At 43.0% G+C, this 27,149-nt stretch overlaps 3 protein-coding genes across 3 annotated transcripts; 2 read left to right on the forward strand and 1 right to left on the reverse strand.

The window, feature by feature from the left end:
- Window positions 1-93: 93 nt before the first annotated feature.
- On the forward strand, window positions 94-1,634 carry LOC139109295 (mediator of RNA polymerase II transcription subunit 22). The gene is made up of 2 exons (XM_070668234.1): window positions 94-753; window positions 1,086-1,634. The coding sequence occupies exons 1-2, from the start codon at window positions 648-650 to the stop codon at window positions 1,403-1,405; spliced, it is 426 nt and encodes a 141-aa protein (XP_070524335.1). The 5' UTR covers window positions 94-647; the 3' UTR covers window positions 1,406-1,634.
- Bif (protein phosphatase 1-binding protein bifocal) lies at window positions 1,630-22,290 on the reverse strand. Its single transcript, XM_070668216.1, has 4 exons — window positions 18,280-22,290; window positions 11,935-12,108; window positions 4,319-4,502; window positions 1,630-4,153 (listed from the first exon to the last, which is right to left on the reverse strand). Exons 1-4 carry the CDS (start codon window positions 21,130-21,132, stop codon window positions 3,927-3,929), a joined length of 3,438 nt encoding a protein of 1,145 aa, XP_070524317.1. The 5' UTR covers window positions 21,133-22,290; the 3' UTR covers window positions 1,630-3,926.
- A 1,842-nt stretch (window positions 22,291-24,132) lies between these two features.
- On the forward strand, window positions 24,133-26,519 carry LOC139109293 (uncharacterized). Its single transcript, XM_070668232.1, has one exon. The coding sequence runs from the start codon at window positions 24,236-24,238 to the stop codon at window positions 25,046-25,048; it is 813 nt and encodes a 270-aa protein (XP_070524333.1). The 5' UTR covers window positions 24,133-24,235; the 3' UTR covers window positions 25,049-26,519.
- Window positions 26,520-27,149: the final 630 nt, after the last annotated feature.

The raw sequence follows: 27,149 nt of genomic DNA on the forward strand, positions 1-27,149 counted from the left end.
CTCGCGTGGCCGGGAAACTTTGCGTGGCCGACGGTGAGATTCAGCGGGCCTCGCGTTCGCGGGCGTATTCATATCGATTCCCAACCCCCTGGAGGGTCACCGGGTAGTAGCCGAGTGGGTGGGCCGACGGGCGAGAGGGACGTCGAGGGAGGTTTGCGAGGGCGGACGCGAAAACGGCGCCTCGCCGTGAAAATCAATATGTCGCGGGCGATTCGAGTGAAAATCGTCCGATTTCGCCACGACGTTACATACACGATCTCGCGATTCGACGAGACGCTTGAACGCAATGAATAATATACCTGTGATACCTTTGATGATACGCGACCGCGAGAGCGTTGATAAGAGGTCCGAGCAACCACGGAACGTTGCAGCAATGTCGCCGCAATATTGCCGCGAAACCGCGCCAATATTCCGCTAGCGAATTCTGGTGATCTCTGGCGCAGTTACCGCCACGTAAACGAGTGCATCCAACATTCCAAATAACGTTCGCGAGCATGCGCGAGTGCATGCCCTGCTGTGCACTCTTTCCCGATCCTTTTTCTGTTCCACTTGCACTGTTCGCACTTTGTGTGACTTTCGCGGCTGTCTTCTTGCTGCGGGTGAAGCCGCTGGGCAGTCTTGTACATGTTATTTCGTTTTAATTTAACATGATGGCCACGCAACGCGCACTTCCACAAAGCAAAGAGGCGTTATTAAAGTCGTACACGACGAGGTTGAAAGACGACGTCAAGTCCATGCTGGAAAATTTCGAAGGTACACCTCTAACCTACACTTGGACGTCCTAACCTTTTTGCGTCTGTAAACATCTTTGCTTCGAACTACTTTATTTTAAATTATCATGCAGGTTCTTTCAATTAAAATTTAGTAATCTGAGAGAAGGATGAAAACTGCTGTGTAACTCTATAAATGGATTGAAAGCACCTTAATCTGTTATTAAAAATAAAAATATATATTCAGCAATTAGCTGCTTTTCTTTGCGGCTAAATTTTCTGTCTAAAAAAAACAAGATTAATGTTAGAAGATAATTTTAAAACTTGGATTTTTTATAACTTGTTAAATAATTGTGGCATGTTTTGACTTTCCAGAAATAATTAAGCTTGCGAAAGGAGAAAATGACTCTCAGCTATCTCGGATGACGCAATGCGAGCAAGATACTTACGAGATGCATGTCAGAGCGGCTAATATCGTGCGTGCCGGCGAGTCATTAATGAAATTAGTCTCTGACATAAAGCAGTATTTAATTCTGAACGACTTTCCCTCCGTAAACGATGCCATAATACAAAATGGCAAGTTATTTAGGACTAAGCAAGTTGAATGTGATCAAAAACTGGCTTCCCTAAGGGACGACATGGCCGCAGACTTATATGATTTGGAGGAGGAGTATTACACCTCGATATACAAATAACATTAGTTTAAGCTTAGTTTAGTATTAGCTTAAGTTTATTTTAACGCTAGTCGTGTAATATATACGTGAAATGTTTTAATCTAAATCACAAACTAAGACACTCAACTTGTATATTATCCGTTTATTTAAATAAATATGTTAACTTTTTTTTTTACTGTATATGTGCAATGTTTCGTCTCTTGTAGATTTGTAAATGAAAAAATGGGAATTAAAGAGTAATTAAATTAAAGGAGTAATTGTCTCTTTTATTACCTTGATATTAAACACATAGACGTTACATCACACAATACTTTTATATATTTAAGAAGGTAGTAATATAGATCCAAGCTTCACTTATTAATCACCTCACAATCACTTTCACTTATCGTTTACTTGAAATATGGTGTTTTATGATTCTATACAATGGTAATTTACAAAACTGTTATACAGTTTTCACGTATGGAGGCAAGGACAATCGATTGATAAATTATAAAAAAAATTATATGTATACAATTTCAATTTGGAATGTTGCATAAATACAATTTGACTTGCTTCTTGCAATATTCACGTACAGCAAAAAGATATACAGACAATTTGTTGAAAGAATAATTGAATCTAAAGAATAATTGAAAATTGTGGTTTACGCTAGAAAAAGTTAACAAAAATATCACAGTGTAAGACACAACGCTGTGACACAAAAACAAGTCTTTCAAACAATGCGGTACGTCACAAACTATTAGGTGAACTGGTACAGCATCTAAATAAAGTAAATACATTTGAAATTCTAACGTAACGCGGCGGCGTTTCAATGCACCTCTGTAATAAATTATAATTTAATCGCGTTTCTCTTTGCTTGAATCAGTCCACTGTCCAAGTAATAAAATCATATTAGCTACATATCGTTACAATTATACATTATTAAATACCTACACCTACACGATTCAAAACAATAGGTGCTTTCCAGTAATGTGCACAAGCGACGCTGTGTAACACACAGGCACACTGTGTCGACATTGTGCCTTTTAGCTGAAAAACACCCAATGTTTTTCGATTATCCATCCATCCGTGGTAACGCATCCGAGATGCTATACAATAATATAAGAAATTAAAAGAACGAAAAACAAAAAAAAGTAATACGAAAAGTACAGGAAAGATGATCTCAAAGTGATATTAATTTCTTTTTTTTTTTTCTTTTTTTTTTGAACTTCCGTGACTTGATTAACTTATTTTGGCTCCATGTAACCCACACAATAATTTAATATATACAGAATTTAATTCCCTTAAAATTAAAAAACAACATTAAACCGTCTTTTTTTTTTTTTTTTCTTATGTAACTCCTTTACGCTGGAAAGTAATTATGTATTAATGATAATCCTCGAAAAGTAAATATAAACTCGTGAAAAGACGCATACGCTGTAATGGCTTATTTTCGCATTTGCAAGGCGCAGTATGATTTGCCATACGTTCAGTACAAATGACGTGTTTTAAAATTTACAATTCTTACAGCTTCGTCGAACTGGAACACTTATTTTACATATACATTATTAAATATACTAAGTGAACTTACGTTTCTACTTTGGCAAAAACGTTTACAAATCTAAAGTCGAGCTGTTATCCTTTTCTTTTTTTTCCTGAACGTTTTCCCTCTCCAATTGAATCTCAAAGACATTCAATCCTGTGCTCTTTCTATATATATATATAAAAAAAAAAAAACTTCCATAAAACTCTGGCCGTTTACTGGCAGCTTGAACACTCATACAGCTTAGCATTAAAGTAATCTCAAAAAGGTTACAAAACTCTCAATTCTTTCGTCGATTTATTTTCTATTTTATAAAATATGCCAAATTGATGATATGCTTTGCTTTTATCTTCTTTTTTTTCTCTAAGCAATGGTGTATCAGTCGCCGAGTTTTCCCTTTCGAGTGTCGTTATAAAAAAGACGGCACTATCAGCGTATCTTGGCAGTTTCGACGATTCGTATCGTGTAGGAAAAATGATTTGACATAGCGTAACGATACAAAGTAAATGCATATACTTGGAATGATACCGTTAGTTCTTAATTATCTAAATAAACTTTACCGAACGCGTTTGTGAGTGGAGATTGCACTTTTGATTTCTTTTCGCAAGTAAAAAAATTCGCTTATATTTAATGTGCATTTGACAATAATTTATATGTGGTCCGACGTATCGTCCAATCACAAACGCGAGCATATATAATGTTCTCTACGAAAAATTCTCTTTGTATGGTTATGTGAGCATTTGTCTTAAATCTTGCTTTATTAAAATTTATTTTAATATATATATATATATATATATATATATATATATATATATATATATATATATATACATATATATATATATATGTATATATTAATATATATGTATATATTGATTCTTTTGCATTTTTCTCGCATTTTTTCGCTGTTAGAAAAAAAGGAAGGAATACTTATTATTAGCCTTATAAGTTTCATTTTCGTTTCGTTCGTTCATTTTATCGCCGCGAAGGGACGTTGAGCTGCTGATAATAAAGCATTTCTATTCAATAAAGGAGATCGCCGGTCGTCTCCGAGCCCCAAGCGCCTGCATCTTGAGCCGGTCTCAAGTATTCGACTTCGCTCGTATTCTCCGTTTGCCCGCTCGTCGTCGTCGTTGCTGTTGTTGCAGCCGCGGTGGGAACCATCAGTATAGCTCTGGTGATTCCCAGCTCGAAGCCCTCCGACGTCAGATCCACCTTGCTAGGTGTATAATTGGCCAGTCCACCTCCGCCTACAAATAAGGAGCGTTAATTGTAAGCACTAAGTATTTATCTTTATTTTTTTTAATGCTTCAAGATATATTATTTGCAGCCAATTAATCTGCACTGTATTACATAGACACAATCGCAAAGAAAACGTTTATCCAAGCCTGCAGGCTTTCAAGCTTGATTTTTACCGAGCAGAGACGGCATGGTCGAGGTCGAGCCGGTCGCCGAGATCTTGTTGCTCGGCGCGGACTGTTTTTCGCCTGAGGAACTGGAAGTCTCACCGTCCACGCAGCTGGTCTCGCCTTCAAGAATCGACGCCTCGCTGGGGTATTCGAACGTCCGAGTGGCGGTGTCGTCGAACTGTATTCGATGCTGAAATCACAACGGCTTAATTAACTCCTACCGCCGTAAATTGGCATAATGCGAGGCGATTTGCATGGAGGTATCGTGCGTTCGTGGCGATGAATTAATTTATGTGCGCGGAGAAAGGAGAGGAGGGAAATCGCCGCGGGCGTGTGTACTTGCCGAGGGTATTCGCATATGTAAACACACGTTACACAGCGAACGGCCGGCGACTTGTGCTCGCCTTTAGCGCGTCTCTCGCGGGAACAGTTATACGCGGAAAAATTTCGCGAGGCGCGCTTCGTGTAATAAGCGTTGCCGAACAAATGAGATACGGGGAGAACAAACAACGGCAGCCGCATGTAATGTAGCTTCGAATAACAGTAACCGGTCACACTCGATGCTTTTTCGACCTGCCGACAACGAGTGGGGACGATTTGCCCGTCTGCAGTCGTTGTCTTGGCCTTTGTTCGTCGCATCATGACAAATCAGAGGCCGGAGAAAGCAAATTTATTCCCTTTGTAAATGATTAAACGCCGGTCGTTTGTACCATTGACAGGCTGGAGAAGTTTGAAAGGCGTATAAAAAATTGCTTTTCGACTTGGCTAATCATGTTTCTTTTTTTTTTTTTCCTGATTTAGAAGAAATCCAGGTTCTTTCACGATAAATTATGTCCCTTCGGTGGATAGTTTGGTATCGTATTCTCGGTAGAAATATATCAAACACTTAGATTTCTCAATGGTAACATCACTTAAAGAAAGTATATTTTATTTCAGAATAAAAAAATTCTAATAAAATTATATCTATAAATAATAATTTTTTTTTAACTTTTAAAATAACAAATAGAATACGCATTTTCTTATCTGTACGCGGCGTATTTTACAAATGCACTTTGGACGTGATCTGAACTAGATTTACATCGGTCCGCGTTCTGACCACGTTAATCCGTCGATAACAGTACCGGCGATTATTTCAACTAGGGGTTGACTGCTCGCTTTGTGTGATTATACGTGTGCGCCGTTCTCTTTCCTCTCGAGGCGTCGCAAAGCCGACAACAAAAAACAATATAAAAAAATTAAAAAAAAAAAGCAAATCGGCAAATCAATCTTGGATCGGGTACGTTTCTTCGGGGCATGCCGCTCTGAATCGCGCACGCTTCCTGACTCGGATTAAATTATCGATCGTTCTTTTTTTTTTCCACAAAAAATTTCTTTTTTAATTTATAAAATATTATTAAAGAATTCTTAAAATAAATGAGCGCCCGAGACACGCGAAAAATCGCGTCAACGCGCTTTCTAAAGAGGCGCTCCACTTTTCCGGGAGTCCTCCTCGTCGCAATTAGCATTTTCTCACCGAGCGAGTGAATGCGACAATCATGGACCGTTCCGGCTAGCTGGCTAAGTGGCATTAACAGCAAAACTGAACGCGGGACTTTCCAGAGTCATCCTCGGAGGTCCTTTCTTCCTCGCGAACGAGCGAATTTCAACGACACGCCTCAGTGCTTTCGATTAGATCCGTCCCGCGAAAAGATTCAGATCCGCCAGTCGCGGGAGATCGATGTCTCGGCGTTGTTAAAAATAATTTGATTGATTTTCTTCGTCGCGCGATAAGGCTGATAATCGAAGGAGAAACAGGTATCGATAAATCCACGCGATAATAATTTCCGTGGAAGCGAAACTTGTCGGTTCCCTTTTTGCGCCACTGTCTAATCTAATCGACAAGATATTCCGATCGATCAACTCTATTGACCTTAAGATGAAATCGAATGTTGATTTCAATACATCACGATTACACGGCTCACCGTTCGCGCAGTTTTATTTGGCTTTCGCGTAGTGCGACTTAATTTAAAATATCGAACGGAATATGAATTTATTAAATTATCTGAAAATATTAAAATTTTACGTATCAGATATTTTTTTTTTTAATTGATAATTGACTGAATAATTGACGGAGAAATGCTTTAGAGAAGAGGAATAAACTTGGGGCGTCCTGCGTTTCTCCTCCGATCGGATTTTCTTTTATTTATTTATTTATTTTATTTTTTTTTTGCGGAAAAACGGAAAATCTGAAGCAACGATGACGGCGGGAAGACTTTCTTTCTGGCAAGGAAATATTGTCGATAAACGTGGCGTGACAATTGACGAGGAACGAATGCAGTCAAAGTGGAAAGTCTCCCCGCGACGTGTATTGATAGGAGTTGATGCGCATTAAAAATCCGTGCCAATCTGCTCCGAAAGATGCGTGTAAATCGTCGCAATCTCGCGTCCGTTAGTACAATCGCTGTATTAATTTTTTTTATTATAAAAACTACACTGAATTATTTATTTCTAATCGGTAGAGCGTGTTGCTCGTATAATATATTTCTGTGATGAAATTTTAAAGCTCCTTAGTTTTAAAATTTGTTTTCTTAATTTATTCCTCAAACGTCATTGTCTCAAAAAAGAGGAAGACACTATCACACGGTATAAAAAAAAAATTAAAATTAAAAAAAAAATTAATCATATAATTAAAATTAAATTATTTAATAATATAATCATTAACGTATAAATTGTGGGAGAAAATTATATGATGCTCGACGTTTGTTACGTTTCATAATGCGCCTTTTACGTAGGTTTTGGAAAGTGAATGTTCGCACGAAGTAAGTGGGATAACTGTGCGGAATTTACGTGTTACGTTCCGCGCAGGGAGAATATCAGCCTGACCTTTGAAACAGAAGGATACGCTGCTTGCAGCAGCAACCGCGATATCGTTCTTCCTGAATTACGAAGGCCGCCGCGCGCGCGGCCAGATAACGAAGGCACCGCGGAGAATTTATGGCCTCTGAGCGTTGCGGGTCTCAGCATCCCGCCAGAAACCGCGTATCTCGACGTTTTCCACGGGCGCTGGGGGCTAAATGAACGTGCGCATAAAGGTCAACGCGGCAAAAACCGGCCGCATCCGTTATGACCTAATAAAACACGGGCAAAACGCTCCCTTAACGCGTCACACTGGCTTTCCGACGCAATTTACACGCGGCACTCTTGTGCGTTTGCTCGATCGTGCGAGCATCCGTGATCGCCGGATACTTAGCTGTCGAAATATAAAATCTTGATCGACAGATGCGAACAGATCACCAAATTCATGAGTAAATTTACTTCGCCTGTAAAAGCTATATATATAATTACGTTTTTCTGAATAAAAAAAACGACGATTCGACACCTTCACTTTCCGCTCGTAAATTATCGTCTTGTTCTAAGCTAGCGATTGCAAATTAATACCGTTACTTGTTCGTGATAAGAAAAAAGATTTTAGTTAATGTTACTTAATTAAAATTTAAAACGATCAATTTTAAATTATTACGTGGATAAAGCTTGAAACGGAGTTGAAGTTTATAACTTTTATTTCCTAAAAACGGTAACGTTAATGCTCAAGTAATAAGCAATCTTGCGTAAAGCGAATGTGAAGATACCGCAATCTATCAAAAAAAAAAAAAAAAAAGAAATTAATTTTGTAATAATTATAAAATCATAGTGATATCAACGAAAATGCCGTTTCAAAGGATTTAAAAGGCCAGTCGACTCGGATAACCGATTAAAGTCAGGAGAGCCTCTCGTGACGAACGTTCTGCTCTGACGATGAAATATTTTGAAAGTAACACTTTGCGCGGGTCATTAAATCGTGATTTATTAACGCAGGCCGCGGAGAGCCGTTTTATCGATGGTTTTTGCGCGAGTACGAACACGATTCAATCACGGTGGGAGCCCCGCGCTCACGGATCGCTATGTTAATCGTCGCCAATTTAAATGCCTGACCGGAGAGCGATTAGAATGTCTGCCACGGACAAGGTGAATTACTATAGATCCCGTTATTGACGGGCTGCTGGAGAGATTACGCACGTCCTACGCGCGGCACAATTTGCATGCGCATCACGCAACGACCTAGCCGTCGGCAACGCATAAACGCATCATAAAAGAAGGGAAGGCCTAAAAAGCCGAAACGCAAACTTAAACCCGCGAATTCATTTAAGCGAACCTACAAAAAAAAAAAGTGGAATTTATTAATTTATTTTATTTCCCGTATATAAAGAAAAATATATGCGTGATTTTAGGATTACCAGACGCGAGAGAGATAGAGTTAAGAACGTTTACTTGTTAAAGAAAATTTAATAAAAAAAAATAAATTAATAAATTATATTATTTTTTTTATGTCAAGGCTGACTGCGAGGATGTATAAGAAGGTTGGCTGTTTGTCGAATGTACCTGGACTCTGAGAGTTTCCACGTGAGGACACTTAAGATGTAAAATAAACGCTAATCTCGAAAGCATCGGCGGCATTAAATCGTATCGCGGCTGAAATACAATAAAATTAAGACGTGGCGAAGAAGTAAGAGGAACGAGTTTCCCGCTGTGAGAGCAAGATATGCGGAGACGATAGCGTATACGTGCGAAAAATTCCTCAGATATACTTTCAAGAGAAATGTGTTGAAATAACATTTTAGTTGTATCTTAAACGTACATCTTTGATTAGAATTTTACGAGATGAATTAACAAATATTTCATAAGCGTCCAAGAATTCACGAGAATAAAACAAAATTAAAAAAATAAAAAAAACTACAAATTCTATATTTAAAAAAAAAATTGCTTTAATGAGTTAAATTAAACGCAAAATTTTTCTAGCGCCCTAAATATGTGCTTGAAGTTAAAGTTCACTTTGCCAATCGCGGTCCCCGTTGCGTGACTTAAATTTTTCTCTCGACTCGACTAAATTCCTGCGTGGATCGTTGGGTCCAGGAGCAACGTCCGCGCTTTCCTAACCGGGGCTTATTCCGCTGATAACTCGCAGGAAAGGAATTCCGCGTCGCGCATAACGCGCGATCGGTTATTTCAGCATTTCCATCAATCCGACACGGTGCACGAGCGCTGAAATAAATCTAGACGGAACATGCCGCGGCGTACGATTCAGGAAATATCAACTCTCGCGAGACGAATGGCGGGATCGTGTAGGAATACAATGGGCAATATAAAACAGAGTGCTCTAGACCCGTCGGTGTTACTTTTATGTATGAATTCCTCGGCCAATGTCACAGATTTCTCCCGAATAAGAAAGCCGTGACACGGGACCGGCACTTATGTCAGATTAAACGCGTAAAAAATGGCAGCAAGTTTTGATTTCGTCAACAAGAACAAGAACAAGAACTGTGACTTTAAACTTAAATTATTATAATTAATATTTATTAAATTTAATATTTATCGAAAATATAACTAAAGTATAATATAATAAAGTTACTTCTTTTTTATTCTTTTTCCTTTTTTTTTTTTTTTATTAGACGCTCTTGCTTCCCTTGATGAATTTTCCGTTACTTATTTTTTTGCGTTTGCTGCACCAAGGAGTAAGCTACCAGCGGGATTGTTCACCAACGTTTTTCCCATGGTGCACGGTAGATTAACTTAGTAGACGAGGCGCTCGAAAATCATTGCCAGCCCGCGGGACACGATACTTTTACTTACAAATTGGCATTTTATCGGTGCCGGTAATGGAATGCCTGGCCGTCGCGACGTCACGTCGACGCAATCGCGTGAGAAAGCCGCGGAACGATTGCATCCTTGATGATTTACTAGAAAATTATTGAAAAAACCCCCCCGGGAGAGCAATCGTTAGACCCAATGGACCACAATTGTTCGAGAGATTTAGTCTAAGTGCGAAACATTACTCGAAAGCAATTTACTTTACCGCTTTGAGAGAACATTTTAGCCAATTGACGGTGGCGGTATTCAGGTACGTTTTGTTCCCGCGGGATAAGTTTTGCGAAATTGCCGTTTGCACGCCGATGTGTTTTCGTTCAAACATTACTTCGTGTGTATCACCTTGTCCGGAGGTGACGTACGGTAGCCGCGCAAAATAACGTTACGCTCCCAGTATCGATATCAATATTTATACGTTCGCGTTCGGTGGTACATGATTCTAAATCCCGCGATACGGTATCGCGACGAGTGACTTATACGTTACAACATGCACCGCGCGTTATTGCGGCCTTAACATTTCCCGTGGCGTATCTCGTATCTTTTACAAACGGCCCTTTGTTCGCTTATCCGCCCGCCGCCGATCGGCAATAGATCAAACCGAACGTTATGTCACGCGAAGATCTTAATTTTCTTATCGCCGAGTAGTTCGTAAAATTATCGCACGCGTGATCTAAAGACGTACACGAATTTAGGCGCGTTCAAAGTGCCAACAAAAAGTGACGCAGAAAATAAAAAAATAAAAAGTTTGCGTCTCGTTACGAATTAAAATGAAATCTAATCTCCGCCAGATAGCAATCGAGGACCGGCAGATACGGAATTGCGCAAAGAGCGCGCGCATAATGTCTAATTAAATGTATGTGGGTGTACCGAGATGATATTTCGAAAACGAAAACAATCGTGGGAGTTCGCGGGGGGCTCGCAGAAACGGGGCTGAGACCTTTTTTCGCGGTTAACGAAACCGCGTGAAGCATGCGACTTCTTTCCAACTTTCATTTTTCGCGCAAAATAAATAATAAAAAAAAAAAAAAAAAAATTTATTTCAATATTCCTGTATAAAAATATATATAGTGGAATTCACGGAATAACGCGAACAAATTTTTTTTTCTGAGGAGGAGGAGGAGGAGGGAACCTTTTACTTCTTCGCGTCAGTCGTGGGCGAGAAATGCCTCCGCCAGTAGAGCGCGCGTAAGTGGAATAAATTTCGCGTTTCTGACGCCGAGAGGCGTGAAAACCGACACACGTTTGTCATCACGAGCCAAAAATATATTACGTGACGGCATGGATCGGAGAGCCACTCTCTTTCCTCCTACCGAGAGGAAAAAAGAAGTTTCCTCGGGCCACATGGGAGTCGGGCCGCATTGTGCGTCCGATCTCACGTGCATATATTCGCGAGGCGGATTTTCTCACGCCGCGCGAAGCGATCTTGAAAGTAATATTACGCTATGCACTTTTTGATTTAGTAAGGTAGCCGGGTCGCGATCACGCAGATAGGTACGGTGCTCAAGTGATTAGATTAGATAGAAAAGCAACACCGCGAACTGAACGAGAGCGACGCTGATAAGAGAATCGAACACAGATACGATGATTTGAATGCATAATCGAGATTAGATATTTGGGGTAGTTATTAACAATTGCGACATGTTAAAATTTGATCATTTGCTCATTCACCTATCACCTATAGCACCTAATCTCTAATTGATATATTTAAACTTTGAAACAAAAATTAATTTACTGCAAAAATGTTATTCGTGTCTTTTTATTAAAATAGATTCTTAAACATTTTAATTTTTTCCGTGAGACGTGCTAATTATTAAAGTTTTCATCGTAAATGTTAATTGTAAAAATAATCGTAAAAATAAGGAATTATTTAAATCATTTAACTCGAGTTGTGACGCAACCTTTGAATAAAGCATCGCTTAAAAAAAAAACCTGCATAATCACGGTATTAAAAGTTTACTCACCTTATGATTTCGTGGCGTCCTCGACAGGTTGCTGCGACCGTTAATGAGAACATTGTCGTTGAGAAACGAGACGTCGCAAGGCGATGGTGGACCCCCGGAGATTTCCCACTCGGCGTCGTCGGTCGTGGACGCATCCAAAGTAGCATCCAGCACTATAATGCCGGTATCACCAACCTGTAACAAAAAGCATTCACATCGTTACGGCGGAAGAAATCAGTAAAAAAAAAAAATATTGGTAGTAATTTAATATCTCTCGTTTGTAAAATTAATCTCAATTTGATGAGAATTTAACGGAAAAGTTCGGTGAGCGCGTTTCTTGATTTTCAGCGCTGCTGCAAACAGTGCCTTCGACGATGTCGGAATAAAGTTGACTTTTGCGAGTCAATCTTTCTTGTTTGCGAATGTACTCTAACACTTTAGCAGACTAGGACGTGAGTTCACATTCGAGCTAGGATTAAACAAGCGCATGTGCAAATACGCAATCCTTTACGACCCGACAAACTCCCGCGGCGACTCGGGAAAGTTGTTTCCGCGTGAAAATATGACGGTCTACTTGGGAAAAAAAAAAAATCTCCCCGCACCTTTTCCTAACCTACATTGAAATATTAACGTAGGCAGAGATTAACTCGCAATCCGCGTGCATTTTAATGCAAGCGGTTTCCATCAAGAATAAAAAAAAAAATTTTTATATAAAACGTAGTACAACGCTAACAGTTTACATCTCCTGGATCTTAATTTATTTTTTCATTGCAAAAAAAAAGGGAAAGAAAGAAAGAAAGAAATTAAAATAAAAAAACTTGTTTCGCAACCGCGCACAAAATATATCCTTAAAAAATATTTTAAGAAATGCTTCGAAAAGTATTTTCGTTTTACGTATGTACCATCGAAAGAAGTAAATTACAGTCCGCAGGTCTCGCGATGTTTTCTCCGCGCACAATTGCAAATTATCCTCAAAGTTATCAACGGGCGGAGGGGCGGAGGGAGGGAAGACGTCCTACAACGTTCGTTTTTCTCCTTTTCTCAACAATGGAGACGTTAACTGCGGACGATTCGATATCGTGCCTTCGGACGTGCCGTGACGACGGTTACATTCACGCGAGACGTCAGTCGGTCATTACGGTTACCGCCTTTCATGACTACCGTGAATGGGACATCCTGCCGAGTCGAAGAAAAGAGGGAAACGCGAAACGTGAGTGATACGAGGTAATATGGATAAACACTCGTTTCGAACCATCCTTCGAGGGAGGGCTCCGTCCTCTCTATCTCTTTCTCTCTCCGGTCGAGTGGGTTCCCTCGCGAAACAGGATATGCGAAAGAAATACCATAACTTTGTCACGGACCTTAAAATTATCCGACATCTGTGCGGAGGACATGTGCTTCGTTTCTTTAAAAAAAACGTCACATTTATTTTCGTTTAGATCCAGGAGCGCTTTCAAACTATGAAAATTCCGATAAGAATTAATTGTGCAAACTGTGAAGATTGACTTGAGAATATAATTAATTTCTTTTCAAATTTAATTATATCAATGTCTCGAAATATAGCGTTAAAAAATTTTTATTGCATTTTTATATTATAAATAATATATCTCGCGTGATAACTTTCGATAAATTCTACGTTCACACGGCGGAGATTCGCGCGTGAAATCGAGTGGCTTTACGATCGATTTCCGGTCTACTTCCGACGATATCCGCGGGAAGATCGACGCTTTTTGAAAGTGATTCTTCTTTTCAAAAAAAAAAAAAAAAAAAAAAAATCTATTCTGCTGTTCCCTTCTTCGTGTCGCGCGACAATTTGGGTTGAACGTTCGTTAATCCAGAGAAAAATGCGGTCACGGATCATAAGACGCAGCCGCATTACGGACGAGCAACGATCGAGGCCGAGCAACATAATATCTGTATTTGAATATAAAACATGGCGTGCCGATACCGTGTGCCTGGTGAAACGAGATGAGCCCGACAAATATCCAGCGATTCCGAGTGTCGGGTGCCTATTATTTATTTCCCCGCTCGATACGCGTGTTGACAAAATCCGCAATTTAAAAAAAAATCCTAGATCGTATTCACGCATCCAAAGCGGAACACTCAAAAGTCACTCTTCCTTTGAAACGCAGAACACCGACGGCACGATAAAATTAAACAATAGAGAGATTCCAGAATATTTAAAACGTAACGGGTTAATAAATTAAACTCGGGCTGCTAGAATCACGCGAGCGCAATTTTAGCTTTCGACTGGAATCTTCAGCTCGAAAAAATATCCTCGAGTATATTTTCGTTACCTAAATATTTAAATATTAAAGACAGTTTAAAAAACTAAAAACTTTGAATATTCAGGTCGAGAGAAAGTGTGCGGCACCTACTCGTACGTATAAAAAATACCGTTTCTCGTAAAATTTTGTTTGACTTACGGCTTATCTTACGCAGCTGCCTATTAATCGGACCAAAAATTATCGCACGGTAAACTGCAATTAATAAATATCTTATTAATATGTTCGCGCGCTCTGCAATTTTGAGCCGAACGCGAGGAAAAGACTCATTAACTTAGCTTTCTATCTGCACGTAAATTAGCAGATTTCAGATCAGTAATTGTTCGTGATTGATTGCGACGCGAGGGAGGAAGAGGGAAAAAAAAAAAAAATTAAACGCGGCGTGCTATATTCCCGCGAGACTGTTAAGTGCCGTGGATTTATGTGTTGGATTCATTACGCAGGTAATGCCCGCGGATAAAGTATCGTGAGAAAAACTTGGCGTCTAAGCGTATAATCTCGCGTTACGCCTAAGCAAATGGGTGAATTAAATCTGACAAGTTGGCATTAACGTTAATGCGGAACGGCTTTAAGTGAGCTGTCAATCGGCGTCGCGTGGTGATAATTAGCCTCGGTAACAATGCCTCGACCGTCGCGATGCAGATTAAAATGTATTAATCTGCTTGTAATCCAAACTGCGAACGATGACGTCCACCACGATTGTGCTCACATGTGCGTGACACCGGAGGAAACTCACCCGCGGTTGTTTTGTAAAAAGAAAAAAAAAAATTAACGCTCTATTCGAACAAAATATTCGATTTATACTAAGGTCAATAAACTAATAAACGTTATTTTAAAAGTACAGTCCGGAAGTAGCTGCGGAAGTACAAACCGAAGGTATAGACACACACATCCTGTATTTTGACACATTGCTGACTCATGTTTAGATAGGCATATCGCGATTTTACCTGGCAATTAAGTACCATTTTTAATTTTTCATGTATATACTGTTAATTGTTTCTTTCCTCTTTCTTTTTTGCTTTCGTAAGTATATACTTTTGCTTTTCAAATTCTTTGAAGTTACATTTATTCGTTTGATAATTTTAATTATCTCCGACGTTTCAAAATTTTTATTACCATGCTCGTTAAACGTACAACTACCTGCGAATATCCCGAGACCAGGAGGTTCCAGTTTTAAATACCGGACCAGAACGCGAAATGATCGGGCGAAAATGAGATGCCGACCTAAGAGACATCGGAAGAGTGCATTAATAAAGGAGGGAAGTTGCGGTAATGAACCTGAGGACGCGGTCTCTGACTCTATGAGAACTTCCCAGGATGGTTCTTTCCATTATTCTGGCCACGGTAGAGTATCACTCCCGCAGGTGGACCTTGAACCTGCGAGGAGAGACCATCGGTTGTCGCTTGACAGTCCGCATGTGAACGCACTCCACGCAGGAGAAACACCTTATACGCGTTACGCCTGCACGTGCAGCGAGCGGATCGACGCGTAAACATTTTAACATGCTCCCGAGACACAAAATAATATTTGCAGTATAACCTTAATAAAAAAAAAAAAAAAAAAGAAAAAAACACGGGAAATACATAAATTCACCGGTATCGTAACGCACGTTAACTGACATAAATGTATTTTAATTTGTTGCAAAGATAGCAAAGATATACAGCAAACTTAAATATTTAAGATTTATAGAATAAGCTAGGTTTTAAAAATAATTATTAAATTTGATATTAAAATGATAGAAATAATCAACTACGAATAATCAACAATTAAAGGGAAAAAAAAAGAAAAAAAAAGACACTGCTTCGTATATTCAATTTTTTTTTCTATTTGCTGCTTAAATGCAGTACTTAAAAATATGATGGGCTTGAACTCCGGGGCTTTGATCTCCTTTCAACGTAATAATACATTGAGTAAATACAAAAAAATGTTACAATCAAGCGCTATCAATCTAAATCGTAGCAATCACGTTAAACTGCAAGACGTACCTTTCAACAAAAGGCAGTTACGCGATAGTGAGGTTTGCAAAATGAACTTTCCCAGATTATCCGATCAGGTCGCGATGCCGGGGTGTGTCTAATTGAAAATTATCAGAAACCTACTGCACGAAGTAATCGTTCTCATGCGCGTACTTCCTTTCAGTTTTACTGCCCACCCTAACGTTCAACGAGCTCATTTCCTCCCTCAACCTCTGATCCGGTTCATGGTCGGTCATACTCCGAATCTTTCAAAGCATATAATGCTCAATCTTCAGTAATTATTTAAAATCAAACGTCTATTTATCGTAACTGTTCCTACATTAAAAAAAAAAAAACCCAATCTTAATTGCTTGTAAAAAAAAAACCGCACCGTTAATTTCGTAAAATTATTTTCACGTTTTGTCTTTACATTAACATTAATTTAAATAATTATATAAATAATTAAAAAAGTTAGACAAAATGGCAATAAAAAAATATTTTTAAATGTAAACAATTCGCAAAACATATTTACCGATTATGAATAAAAAGAATTGATATGATTCGCGTATTTATGATATACTTTGCGTCACGATGACTACGTTCTATATTTAATCGTAGCCGCCGGAACTACTTGCCACCCGTGAACTTTATTAATGCCTGTAACGTTTCGTCAGCGAGGAATCAATTTACATGAATCATCCTAAACGCGCTTGGTCATACCGACCAAAGTTTACTGCGGTGCTTGCAACTGACCCTCTCATCTTTCAGCTTATTGCTGCTGCGTGCAAAAAAGGAACTTCTTTTTATTTTTTTTTCGGCGTCACTCAAGAAGTTTGTTTGATCGCGCGAGTGACGTTGTGTCAGCCTCATTCGCTGATCGATAAATCATCTGGTGTCGCGACATCGCGTATTAACCGAGCAGATAATCGAAATTACCACAAGTAGCAGGCAATGCAGCCTTTATTGCCCATTGTTTGCCGTAGATCTTCACCTGTCGCGAGCCCCCATCTGTTGCACCTCGAAACTGTTACGCGCGACTATCGATTCCGCTCGGACACGAATAGCTTGAACTTTGCGAAATAGACAAATTGCGAATTTAATTTGAATCGCGATTAAATTGCAATTAAACTAAAATTATTCAACCTTTGAATTAGGAATTAAGCATGTAAATAAAAACGCGAGACTCGTGCCTGCTGAAAGCTCCGACTTTACTTTATGACAGTTTCTATTGTATTTTTTAAATAATGCAATTTTGTGGTACGATACAACGGTGTTTTTATGCTGCTCTTCAAGGTTATTATAGGCCGTATAAATTTAATTTTAAAAGGCACGTCGTAAATTTTAAGAAGACGCAGCCGTAAAACCGATTCCAACGAGATTTTCGAATCTTTATTCAAGCGACTTTCGAGTGACGCGCGACCGCGACATAAATTCACGAATTCGAAAGCATTACCGATCGCGCGAGATAATACAGGACACTGATAATGGTCCCGCGGCTGCTGCCTCGCAAGAATGGTGTGCTCGGTCAAGGTCAAACGAGGCCAGGCATCTTGAATTTCACCAGGGAAAACCCTTTCACGCCCGTTCGCGATGGAGAACGACGAGATTTCACCATCGCGAAGTCGTCTTAAAGTCTCGCCTCGGGGAGGAAACGAGGGTCTCTCTCTCTCTCTCGCACGAAAATTAATTAGTTCAATTTCCAACGGCGGGAAGAAAGTTACCAATAAAAACACATAAATTATTTTTAAATCTGTCAAATACTTTAAATGCAAAAATAAAAAAATTAAAAAGAGAAAAAAAAAAAAACCTACGTGTCTTCATTGAAAAATTCTAATTTTACACTTGAACGAATAAATAAAAATATTCTAAATTAACCGAAGATCGAAGATAAGAAGACTTTCATCGGTGCTTCGTATTTGATTAACGTATTGACAGACGGTGATAGCCACAGCGCCGTTATGCAAAGCCGATTTCGTGAAATAAAGACCGGTTCGTTCCGCATACCTCTAAACTGTCATCGAAACGATCTAACGTGTCTTTATAAATTTAACGAGACGTTCGGGGAGACAGGCGTTCCCTGGATTTGTTAAGGAAAGAGAAATAAAAATAAAAAGTTAAGACTCACCTTCGGCTTCTCCCGCTTTCTCCTGATGATAAGACCGTCGTTCTCTATGTAATCCGGCACGTCCTTTCGATTGCTGAAGTTGAAGACCATCGTGTTGTTCTGCTGATTCCACGGTTTCGTGTCCCACAGGCCGCCGCCGCCGCCGCCGCTTCCGGCGTTCGTCTTCTTCGCGGGTTGTATCTCGTCGGTGCTCTTCAGGCTGACCACCACCTTGGTCGGCTGCTCGATGCTCTTCACCCGGTTTATCAGGTTCTTCTCGAGCTCGCGGTTGCTCAGATTCTGTTGCGGATGCTGCGCCTTTGTCGAGACCAACGGCCGTATGATGCCGATCTGCTTCTGCGGCGGCGAGAATTCGCTCTTCTGCGGGCAACGTATCGTTTTCGCCTCGTTGTTGCCCTGGGAGTACGACGTAGACGTCGACGTTGTCGTTATCGTCGCGGTTTTGATCAGGCCCAAGCTGCAAATCGCGCCGATCGGCTTCTCCGGTACTATCAACTTCTCTTCGACCGCGAGTACCTCGCCCTCTTCCTCCAGCTCGAGTTTCTCGTACAGTCTCGACGACCCTTTGGAGACGACCACGCTGGCAGGTGCGTTCACCTTGCTCCTGCATTCCGTTTTAATTCCGCAGCAATCCTCATCCGGCACCGGCTCGTACGCGCAGCTCTGTCCGTTCTGCTTCGCGCCTGGGAGGTAAGTCTTGTCGACCGCGGGCTTGTCCTCGAAGCTGAACTGCATCGTCGTGCCCGCCTTGCCGATGTTGTCCAGGGCGGTCTTGGAAATGGTCCTCGGCCCGTCCACGAGCTCCTCGTCGACGTTCTTTTCCCCGTCGTTGAACTCGACGCAACTCGACTTTGCGTCCTCTTTCCATTCCACGCTGGCGGATTCTGACACGCGAACCTGCCGAGGACTCTCGACGTTCGTCTTCGGGGCTTCCTTCTCGATGTGCAGATGAAGAACTTTCGGCTCCGATTCCGCTTTCGGTGGCTCGACCTTGACGGGGCTCAGCAGCGACGGTTTGTGAAGCAAGCTCGGGATCTGTACGCGAATCGGGTCTTTCACGGGAGAGGAAGGACCCTGCTTGACGTCTCTGACCGGTGAGGATGGACTCTGAAGCCTAGGAGATAAGATCCTCGGCGAGAGCACCGGGGTGATTGGCGGCGACTTGACGGCGATCTCCAGAGTGGCGGACTTGGACTTGCACGTCTGCGGCGGCTCTGGACTGTTCGCCGGCGAAAACTTGAGCTTGTAACACGCGGGTTCTGGCGACGGCGAGGGCGAGTGAGATTTTTCGATCTGCTGGAATTTGCTCACTACCGAGGACACCGATTGCGCGATCGATTCCGTGACGACACCGTCTATGTGATAATCTTCTTTACCGTCCTGCGTCTCGATCAACTCCGCGGTGGGTTTTTGCGGCAGCACGATTCTCTTCGGGGAGCCACCCGGACGCGCGCCGCCGTTGATGAAAGGCTTGGGCTGCAGCGGCGGCTTCTGTCCCAATTTCTTTTGCGTCTTGAACGTGTCGTTGATGGTCTTGAAGGTGGCGACTTTCGCGGCGACCTCGCCCTTGGGCTTGAGCTTCCGCGCGGAGCTCTCGAAGATCCTCATCGTGGTCTTGACTAGATCCGGCGGCGGCCGTTCCGTCTCCGCCAGCACCGGCTTGATCCTCTTCGGCTTGTTGACCGCCTTCGGGCGGTCCAGCTCGCTCAGACGGCTCTCGATCTTTATAGACGTGCGGTCCACGAGGATAATGTGGTCGTTGACCGGCTCCTGGCGAACGCCGTTCGCTACCGGTCGAGTTCCTGGCACTAGGCGCGCGGTCACCGTCTCGTCCGCCGTCACGCTGTTGTACCTCATCAAGGTCTCGACGCTGCGCGCCCGCTTCATAGAGTCGTTGCCCCTGGAGGCGTTTCGGTACCTGTCGGTCTTGGGAGCAACCGCGACGCCTCGCTTCGCGTACTTCCTGGTGGTCTTCTCGTGGCCGGACCCTTCGTCGTCGTCTCGATCCAGCAGGTCCTCCAGGCTGGCAGCGCGCCGGAACCGCTGCACCGACGCGCGGCTCTTGTTCGTCTCGCGCAGAGTGAGGTTAAGGTACTTGCACTTGAGCTTGTTTACGATCCCCGGGCCGTACTGCAGCTCCTCCGAGCTGTCGCTTTCCGCGTCCTCGCTGGAGGTGCGACTCGGCGGCGCGATCCGGGACAGGTCCTTCGTCCGCGAGTTTCCGCCGTGAAGCGCGCGTCTTCCGGTAAGGACGGCGCGAATCTCGTCGCGCTTGTTCTCGCCACTCTCGTTACCGTCACTCATCCTCGCTCTCGGCGGCTTGCCGTCCGGCGTCCTGGAGGTCTCCTCGTTCTCCTCGATGTAGTCCGACTTCCGATCCAACGGGACGTCCGCGAATTTAGCCGCCGTACCGTTCACAGCATCCTCCGCGTCCGAGCAGAGCGACAAATCCACCTCGAGACGCATGTTGCACGCGACTGGCGACGCGAAATCGGCGACCGTTGCAGCCGTTCCGCCGACCGCGGCCGTGGCGGCGCCACCGGTCGGCGGCCTTCTCGCGTTAAACAAGGGGGCGGGGGAAAGCGGCGCGCCGTCACCAACCCCGCATATCTCCTCGCTCGTTGCCGTTAAACGACGGTGCGCGTAATGTTCCTGAGCGTTCTGCTCGGTGCCGTCGGACGTCGATGTTATCGACGACGCCGTCCCGATCACCGCGTTGCACAGCTTGACGCTCGCACCGTTGCTCGCGAGGACCTTGTTCTGCTGACGGCGACGCTGGATCAGGTCGCGTTTCCATTGCGGCACGTTGCTGCCGCTCGCCTCGTTGCCGGCGTTGCTGCCGGCGGTAGCCATGTTGGACGCGCGCCGCTGGCAGCTCTTCCTGGCGCTCTCGCTTTCTCCTCTCTCTCTCTCTCTCTCACTCGCTCGTTCCCGATGCTTCCTCGTACGTCGGTCCTACGCGTTGCTGCGAATCGCGCGGTAGCACCGCCACTTCATGCAGTCCATACTCCCGCACTTAGAGATTCCTACCGGCGCACCGGTCGCCCACGATCGCTCGAGAAATCGATGGCCAGCATACGGTCGGACACAAGCACCGGACGCGCACGTTTCCCCAAGGGTCGGCGACGCGAGGAAGGACGAGCCCGTCCGTCTGTTCCGTCGGGCGAGTGCTCGCATGCTCTCCCCCCCGAATGTTTATCTTCTCCGGCGTCTTCCAGGTCGGCGAGGAAAGGGGGAACACCCCGTCGGCCTCTACGCGGGGATCGATCGCCGCTGCATCCTCCTGTCCTTCACCCCGTCCTGCTGCCGTGGCGTTTATCCGTCCACCTGCCGCGAGCGTCGCCGCGAGCGAGCGACGGCGAATCCCGACGACAGCCCCGCACCTGTACCACCGCCGAGGGGGGGGCTTCTACGCGCGCGAGTTACACACGACGACCCTGCGGATCCCGACGGCGGCGCGACTGTCACGAGGAACCGCGATAACGCAACAACGTCGCCTGCTAAACGCGCGATAACTGGCACCAGCAGGTCCGCCTCCTGGAGTCCCGCGACGGCCACGGCGGTGAGCCGGCCCACTCGACGAAATCGAAAGTAATCTGCCTGCCGTTCCTCGCGTGCGCGCGACGGCGCGCGCGCTCACGTGCCTGTGTGCGTACGTAGTACGCCGAAACCCCTCGCAAAGTCGAAAGGCGAACGCGCCCGTCTCGCGCTCCCATCTGCCCCGCGAGGCCCGCCGCAGATCGCCTCTCTCTCGCGACGGCCTCTCTCTTTTCACTTCCGCGCGACTGTGTGTGCGCCGCGTGCACACGTGGTGAATGTAGAAGCGCGAGCGCGCTCTGAATCGCCCCCCTTTCTTCCATGCGCCGATCCCTTTCCCGTCCCCTCAACCTTCCGGCGGCGTCCACCACGTCTCCCGCTCGTCCGCTCCCTCTTACGCGCTCTCCCGCCGCGCGACTTTGCTCCGTAATGTCACTCCGACAAGCGGCGAAGGCGCTCGTATCCAACACATGACGCGCGAGGGGAATAAAAAAATTAATAAATAAAAAAAAAAAGAAAGAAAAAAAGAAAGAAATATCGAAGGGCTGAGGGGATGCGGTTTAAGGGCGGCTTAAGACCCGTTACGTCGCGTCGGCAGGGTTTACCTAGAGCGAATAATCCGCAACGCTATTCTCCGTTACGAGAGAGACGCTTGCATCGGCGAGATGATCGATGGGGGAGCGCCCGTTAGATGATTTATCTCATTTCGCAAACGAGAGGACAGCGACTTCCGCCACGCGGTATCTCAATCGCCGATTGACGTTTAAATCAACGCGAGCGGCTTAATTAAGTATTGACGACCCGTCGGTATTCAATTACGAGGTTGCTCGTGAATCGCGACTCGAAGAAAGACCGCGTAGCCAAGTGCACAGCTTCCACGTTGCAGTACATTAATATACAATTACAAACCATACATATTACATACATTACATACAATAGATTACAAACATTATAAAAATATATATGATAACATATAAATAAATATATAATAAATATTTTATAAATATATATATGATAACATATGTACATTTCGAGGAAAACTCTAGTGTTCAAAGTTGTTCGTCTCTCGGGACGTTTGCCTTAAAAACTAGTTAGTCCGGCGACAAGCTACCATTCGAAGTGAAACGGTTTCGACGTTACGATTCGCGCAAACTGGTACGCGTGACATGTTGCCTCTCTCGAGCGATGGCCTTGCGTTTTCCAGCGAGCTCGGAAGAGAAATAAAGATAGATAGATAGAGAGAAAGAGAGCGCGTTTGGTTCGAAATACGTTCGGAACTCGTGCAAGACGATCAGCGGAGCTGCGGCGGTTTCACGACGGGTGAGCACCGGCCGTCGGTGATTCGTAACGCGTACGGAACTAGTTTCCACCTAAAACCGGTTTGGAACCAGTTCCCTCCGGTTTTTCGATTGCCTGCGAGAGGTACGAAGAGCCGTGAATTGCATTCCGACCGGATTACCTGACGCGACTACAACGCCGGCGTGTTGGTTCGTCTGGACGATCATGGACAATAAGGAGGAGTCCCAAGGTAAAAAGCCATTTTAGTCCGACGTTGTTTAAATATATTTAAACAAATATAATTAAAAAAACAAATTAATAAATTAAACAAATATATAATAATAAATTAAACAAATATATTTATTTGTTTAAACATATTTTGCGACGTAGCTCGTAACGAATTAAAAAAAGAAAAAAAAAGAAAAAAAAAAAAGGTCAGACATTCGGTATAGAGAGGTTAAATGTGCTCGAAATATTTAAGCTAATTGAAATTCTCAGCTGCTGTTGTTTGCGAGCGTTACTTTTGTCGCGCGGCACTTCTTGTCCGGAATATTAAAGAAAGTGAAATAAACCAAACTGTTTTACGCGCGCGAAAAGAAAGTTGCTATTTGAACGGTGTATCGATCGTTGAATCTTCTCTCGCAACGTGCCACTTAATGAAAATTCGGTTTAATGAATACTCGTTTTCGCGTGGATGTAAGAAGCTAAACGAGAAGGAAAAAGAAAAAAAATATCGGTAAGTGCCTCTTTGCGGGAAACTATTCGCGCTACCGTGTTTTGTTAGCTTTAAACATTAATTGCTTTGGTTCACGGAACACCCGTTTTATTTCAGACGTTTTTGTAACGAAGTTACTAGGACGCTTAATTTTGCTATAAAAATAATTTTACTGCAAGTCCTTACGCCGTGAATATTTAAATAGCTTAATTATTAATCACTAAAAGAAGTGATTATCGTCAAGAAAAAAAAAATATATATATATATATATATATTTTTTTTTTTTTTAAACTCGTGCACGCTTGTAATTGTCGATGTAAATTTAATATCATTATTACGTTCGATTTATCGTACCTTTTCATAACTGTAACCGTATATAAATTCGTGAAATTATTATTTTCGTCAGACAACAAAATCGAGAGCCACATGGAAGTCAAGGTGGAGCCGACTCTCCAGTGTTACGTCGAGGAGAAGCAAGACAACGGGTTCTCGAGTCTGGAGAACGCCAGCACGATACCGTCGAGCGTCGACGTGGGCGCGCTGAATCTCTGGACCAGCAAGGCAACCACCTGCCTGATCAGCCAGTACAAGAAGTACCGATCGCTGGTCGGGCAATCGACGCAGATCAGGAGCCTGCGGGAGATGTTCGAGATGATATCCCTCGAGATGCAGAACTACGGCTTCTATTTCAGCCCGCAGAAGTGCGAGAACAAGTGGCGGGTGCTCGAGCGCAAGTACAAGAACCTCGTGTTTCGCGAGCGGGTGAAAAAGCCGGGCAGGATGCGGCACTACGGCCAGTGGGAGCACAAACGCGCCCTGGACGAGATCTTCAACGAGAAGAAGAGGCACGTCTATTTGGAGACGGAGGAGCAACAGTCGTCGAGCGGATCGCTCGCCTACCCCGTGACTCTACCAAAGTCCGTAAGTGACGCGGATGAGTCTCCCGGCGATCGACAACGCGAGGACCCTTTGGCGCCCACGGTCAACGAGAAAGACGGCGACACTATGGACGACAAACAAATCCTGACGACGCTGTTTGAGAAATTTACGGAGGAAATAGGACGAAACTTCGCTTTGATGGAGAAGAACAAGCAGAGGCGACACAAAGAAAAAATGGCCGTGAGACACAGAGAATTGGAGCTAAAGGAGCAACTTTTCAAGCTGAAAGAGCAGAAGATCGAGTTGCAAAAATGCCAAATAATTGCCGCGGCACAAAATTTGGGACTGAACATAAAGTAACGCGCCTGATTTGCTAATGTATATTGTTATATAAATTTTTTCCAACAAATATACAGAAATTATATTACATACGGCCTTTACAGTTACTTTAAATTTAATGAAAAATAATTTTTCTTACCGAGGTTTTATTTAGGTGGCAAACACTTTTGGTTGAGGCTGTATGTGTATACATGCCGATCGGCTTTGTTTAAATTCCTTTGCTCGACCCAGTTAATAATTATGCATACCACGTGGATGATGCATGTGCCTTGGTCAAAAGTGTTTGCTTAAATAAAATCTCGGCAACAAAAAATATTTTTCATTAAATTCAAAGCAACTTTTAGTTATTGAGGCTTTACTTAGATGGCAAACACTTCACCAAGGCTGTACTTGTTAAATAGACCAGTTATGCTATCCACAAACATGATTTCATCTATCTTTCGCACGTTAAACCGAACTCCGAGCTTTTGAGTGTGCTTGGCGAGATAACACGAGCCTTACGTAAACGTATCGTTACTATTAATATAACGATTATATAACGAAAAATTAAAATTATTGTCGAGAAGATGATCATAGTATTTATTTGAATAAAATCCTTTCACGCTCCCGTCCTTGATTTCCGCGTTACGTTTTTGACGTATGACGGAATTAAAATTGGAATGCTCGGCGCTCGAATGTTTGTGACTCGAAAGGTATTCAATATTCTCGAAGGGAAAGTAAATCGGCGTGTAGCCTCTATGTATTGGGATCGATGCCTTTCCATGGTCGCGTAACAACGTAATGTCGTCGACTGGAACGCTTAAACCTGCCGAGCGGACCAGAAACTGCTACTACGTTTTATATTATTCGACGTATTAATAATCAATTATTACACTTGACGTTATTTTTGGATTAAAATAATTAAAATTGTATGAATTTTTAAAAACCTGCGTTTATACAAATTCTAATTCAGCACAACAAGCTTTTTTTTTTTTAAATAAAATACTGGAATTTTGTAATATATATATATTTTTTTTTTTTTTTAAAAAACATTTTATGCTGCATTCCATTAATTTTCATTGTTAAGTAGATATTGCGGCAGCGCGATTTATTACTTAACCATCAGTTCTATAAAGCTAGACCAGTTATTATTAAATAAGCACTTTCAGCTGTTACGGGTTACAATATAGCGATACGCTTCATGCCTCTCGGCAACCATAAACTTCTTTACTGTCGACGTTAACGTCACGTCGCTCCTTTCCTTATTCCAGTTCCGTATTCAGTTCGGCAATTGTCCGAGGGATGCTAAAGGAGCGAATAATTATCGGCGAGAACGGTGAAAGGTTCGTCCTGACGGCAACGCGATTATCTACGGCTGGTCGTTACATCGCCACGATTATTCCTCTTGCGTGATGCGATCGCCCGTGTTACATTGACGAGAGACTTTCGCATGGATCCTCGATCTCGTTACAATTGCGCGGGAAAACGTAACGGGCGCCGCAATTATACGACCGAGAAAGGAAATTTGCATTGTCAAATTGCGTTGATTACACGCGTGCAACTTATGTAGACACGATATTTAATAACTAAATTGTAAATTGCAGGTAACAATCTAAGGGATTACGGAGTCGTAATTAGTTAAAGAGTCAACGACTCAGTTAGTCCGATGAATATTGATAATAATGTTATACACGAATGTGTATAAAAGTGCGTGGCTTTTTCCGGGCAGCGCGGTGAAACGTAAATAAGCATTCTGTAAACTCTCGGCGATGTTACATTCGCGAGTAAAAGCAAGATGATAATTTTTTCGCTTTAGAGGCAACTGCCAGGCGGGTAAGTTGCCTCGATTGACAAGTATTTCGAAACGTCCGGGGTAATTAATTCAGCATCTAAGCGCGGCCAGCGTTCGGTCGCGGACGACACGCGACGACACCGTTACACCTGTCGTTACAACGGTTTAACGAGGGATTCTCGCGATTCGTTAGCGAGGTACGTGGCGCAATTGAAAGAGAAAGACGCCAAATCGAGGACGAATAAGTCACGGATTATGCGGGATGTCACGCGATTTTCCCGCGTTTCCTTTCGGTCACGTATTTCTTGATTAACACAATCTTCTCGTGGACCGACCCTCGTCGCGATTTTC

The sequence above is a fragment of the Cardiocondyla obscurior genome, linkage group LG17, assembly GCF_019399895.1.
Source record: "Cardiocondyla obscurior isolate alpha-2009 linkage group LG17, Cobs3.1, whole genome shotgun sequence".
NCBI lineage: Eukaryota > Metazoa > Arthropoda > Insecta > Hymenoptera > Formicidae > Cardiocondyla > Cardiocondyla obscurior.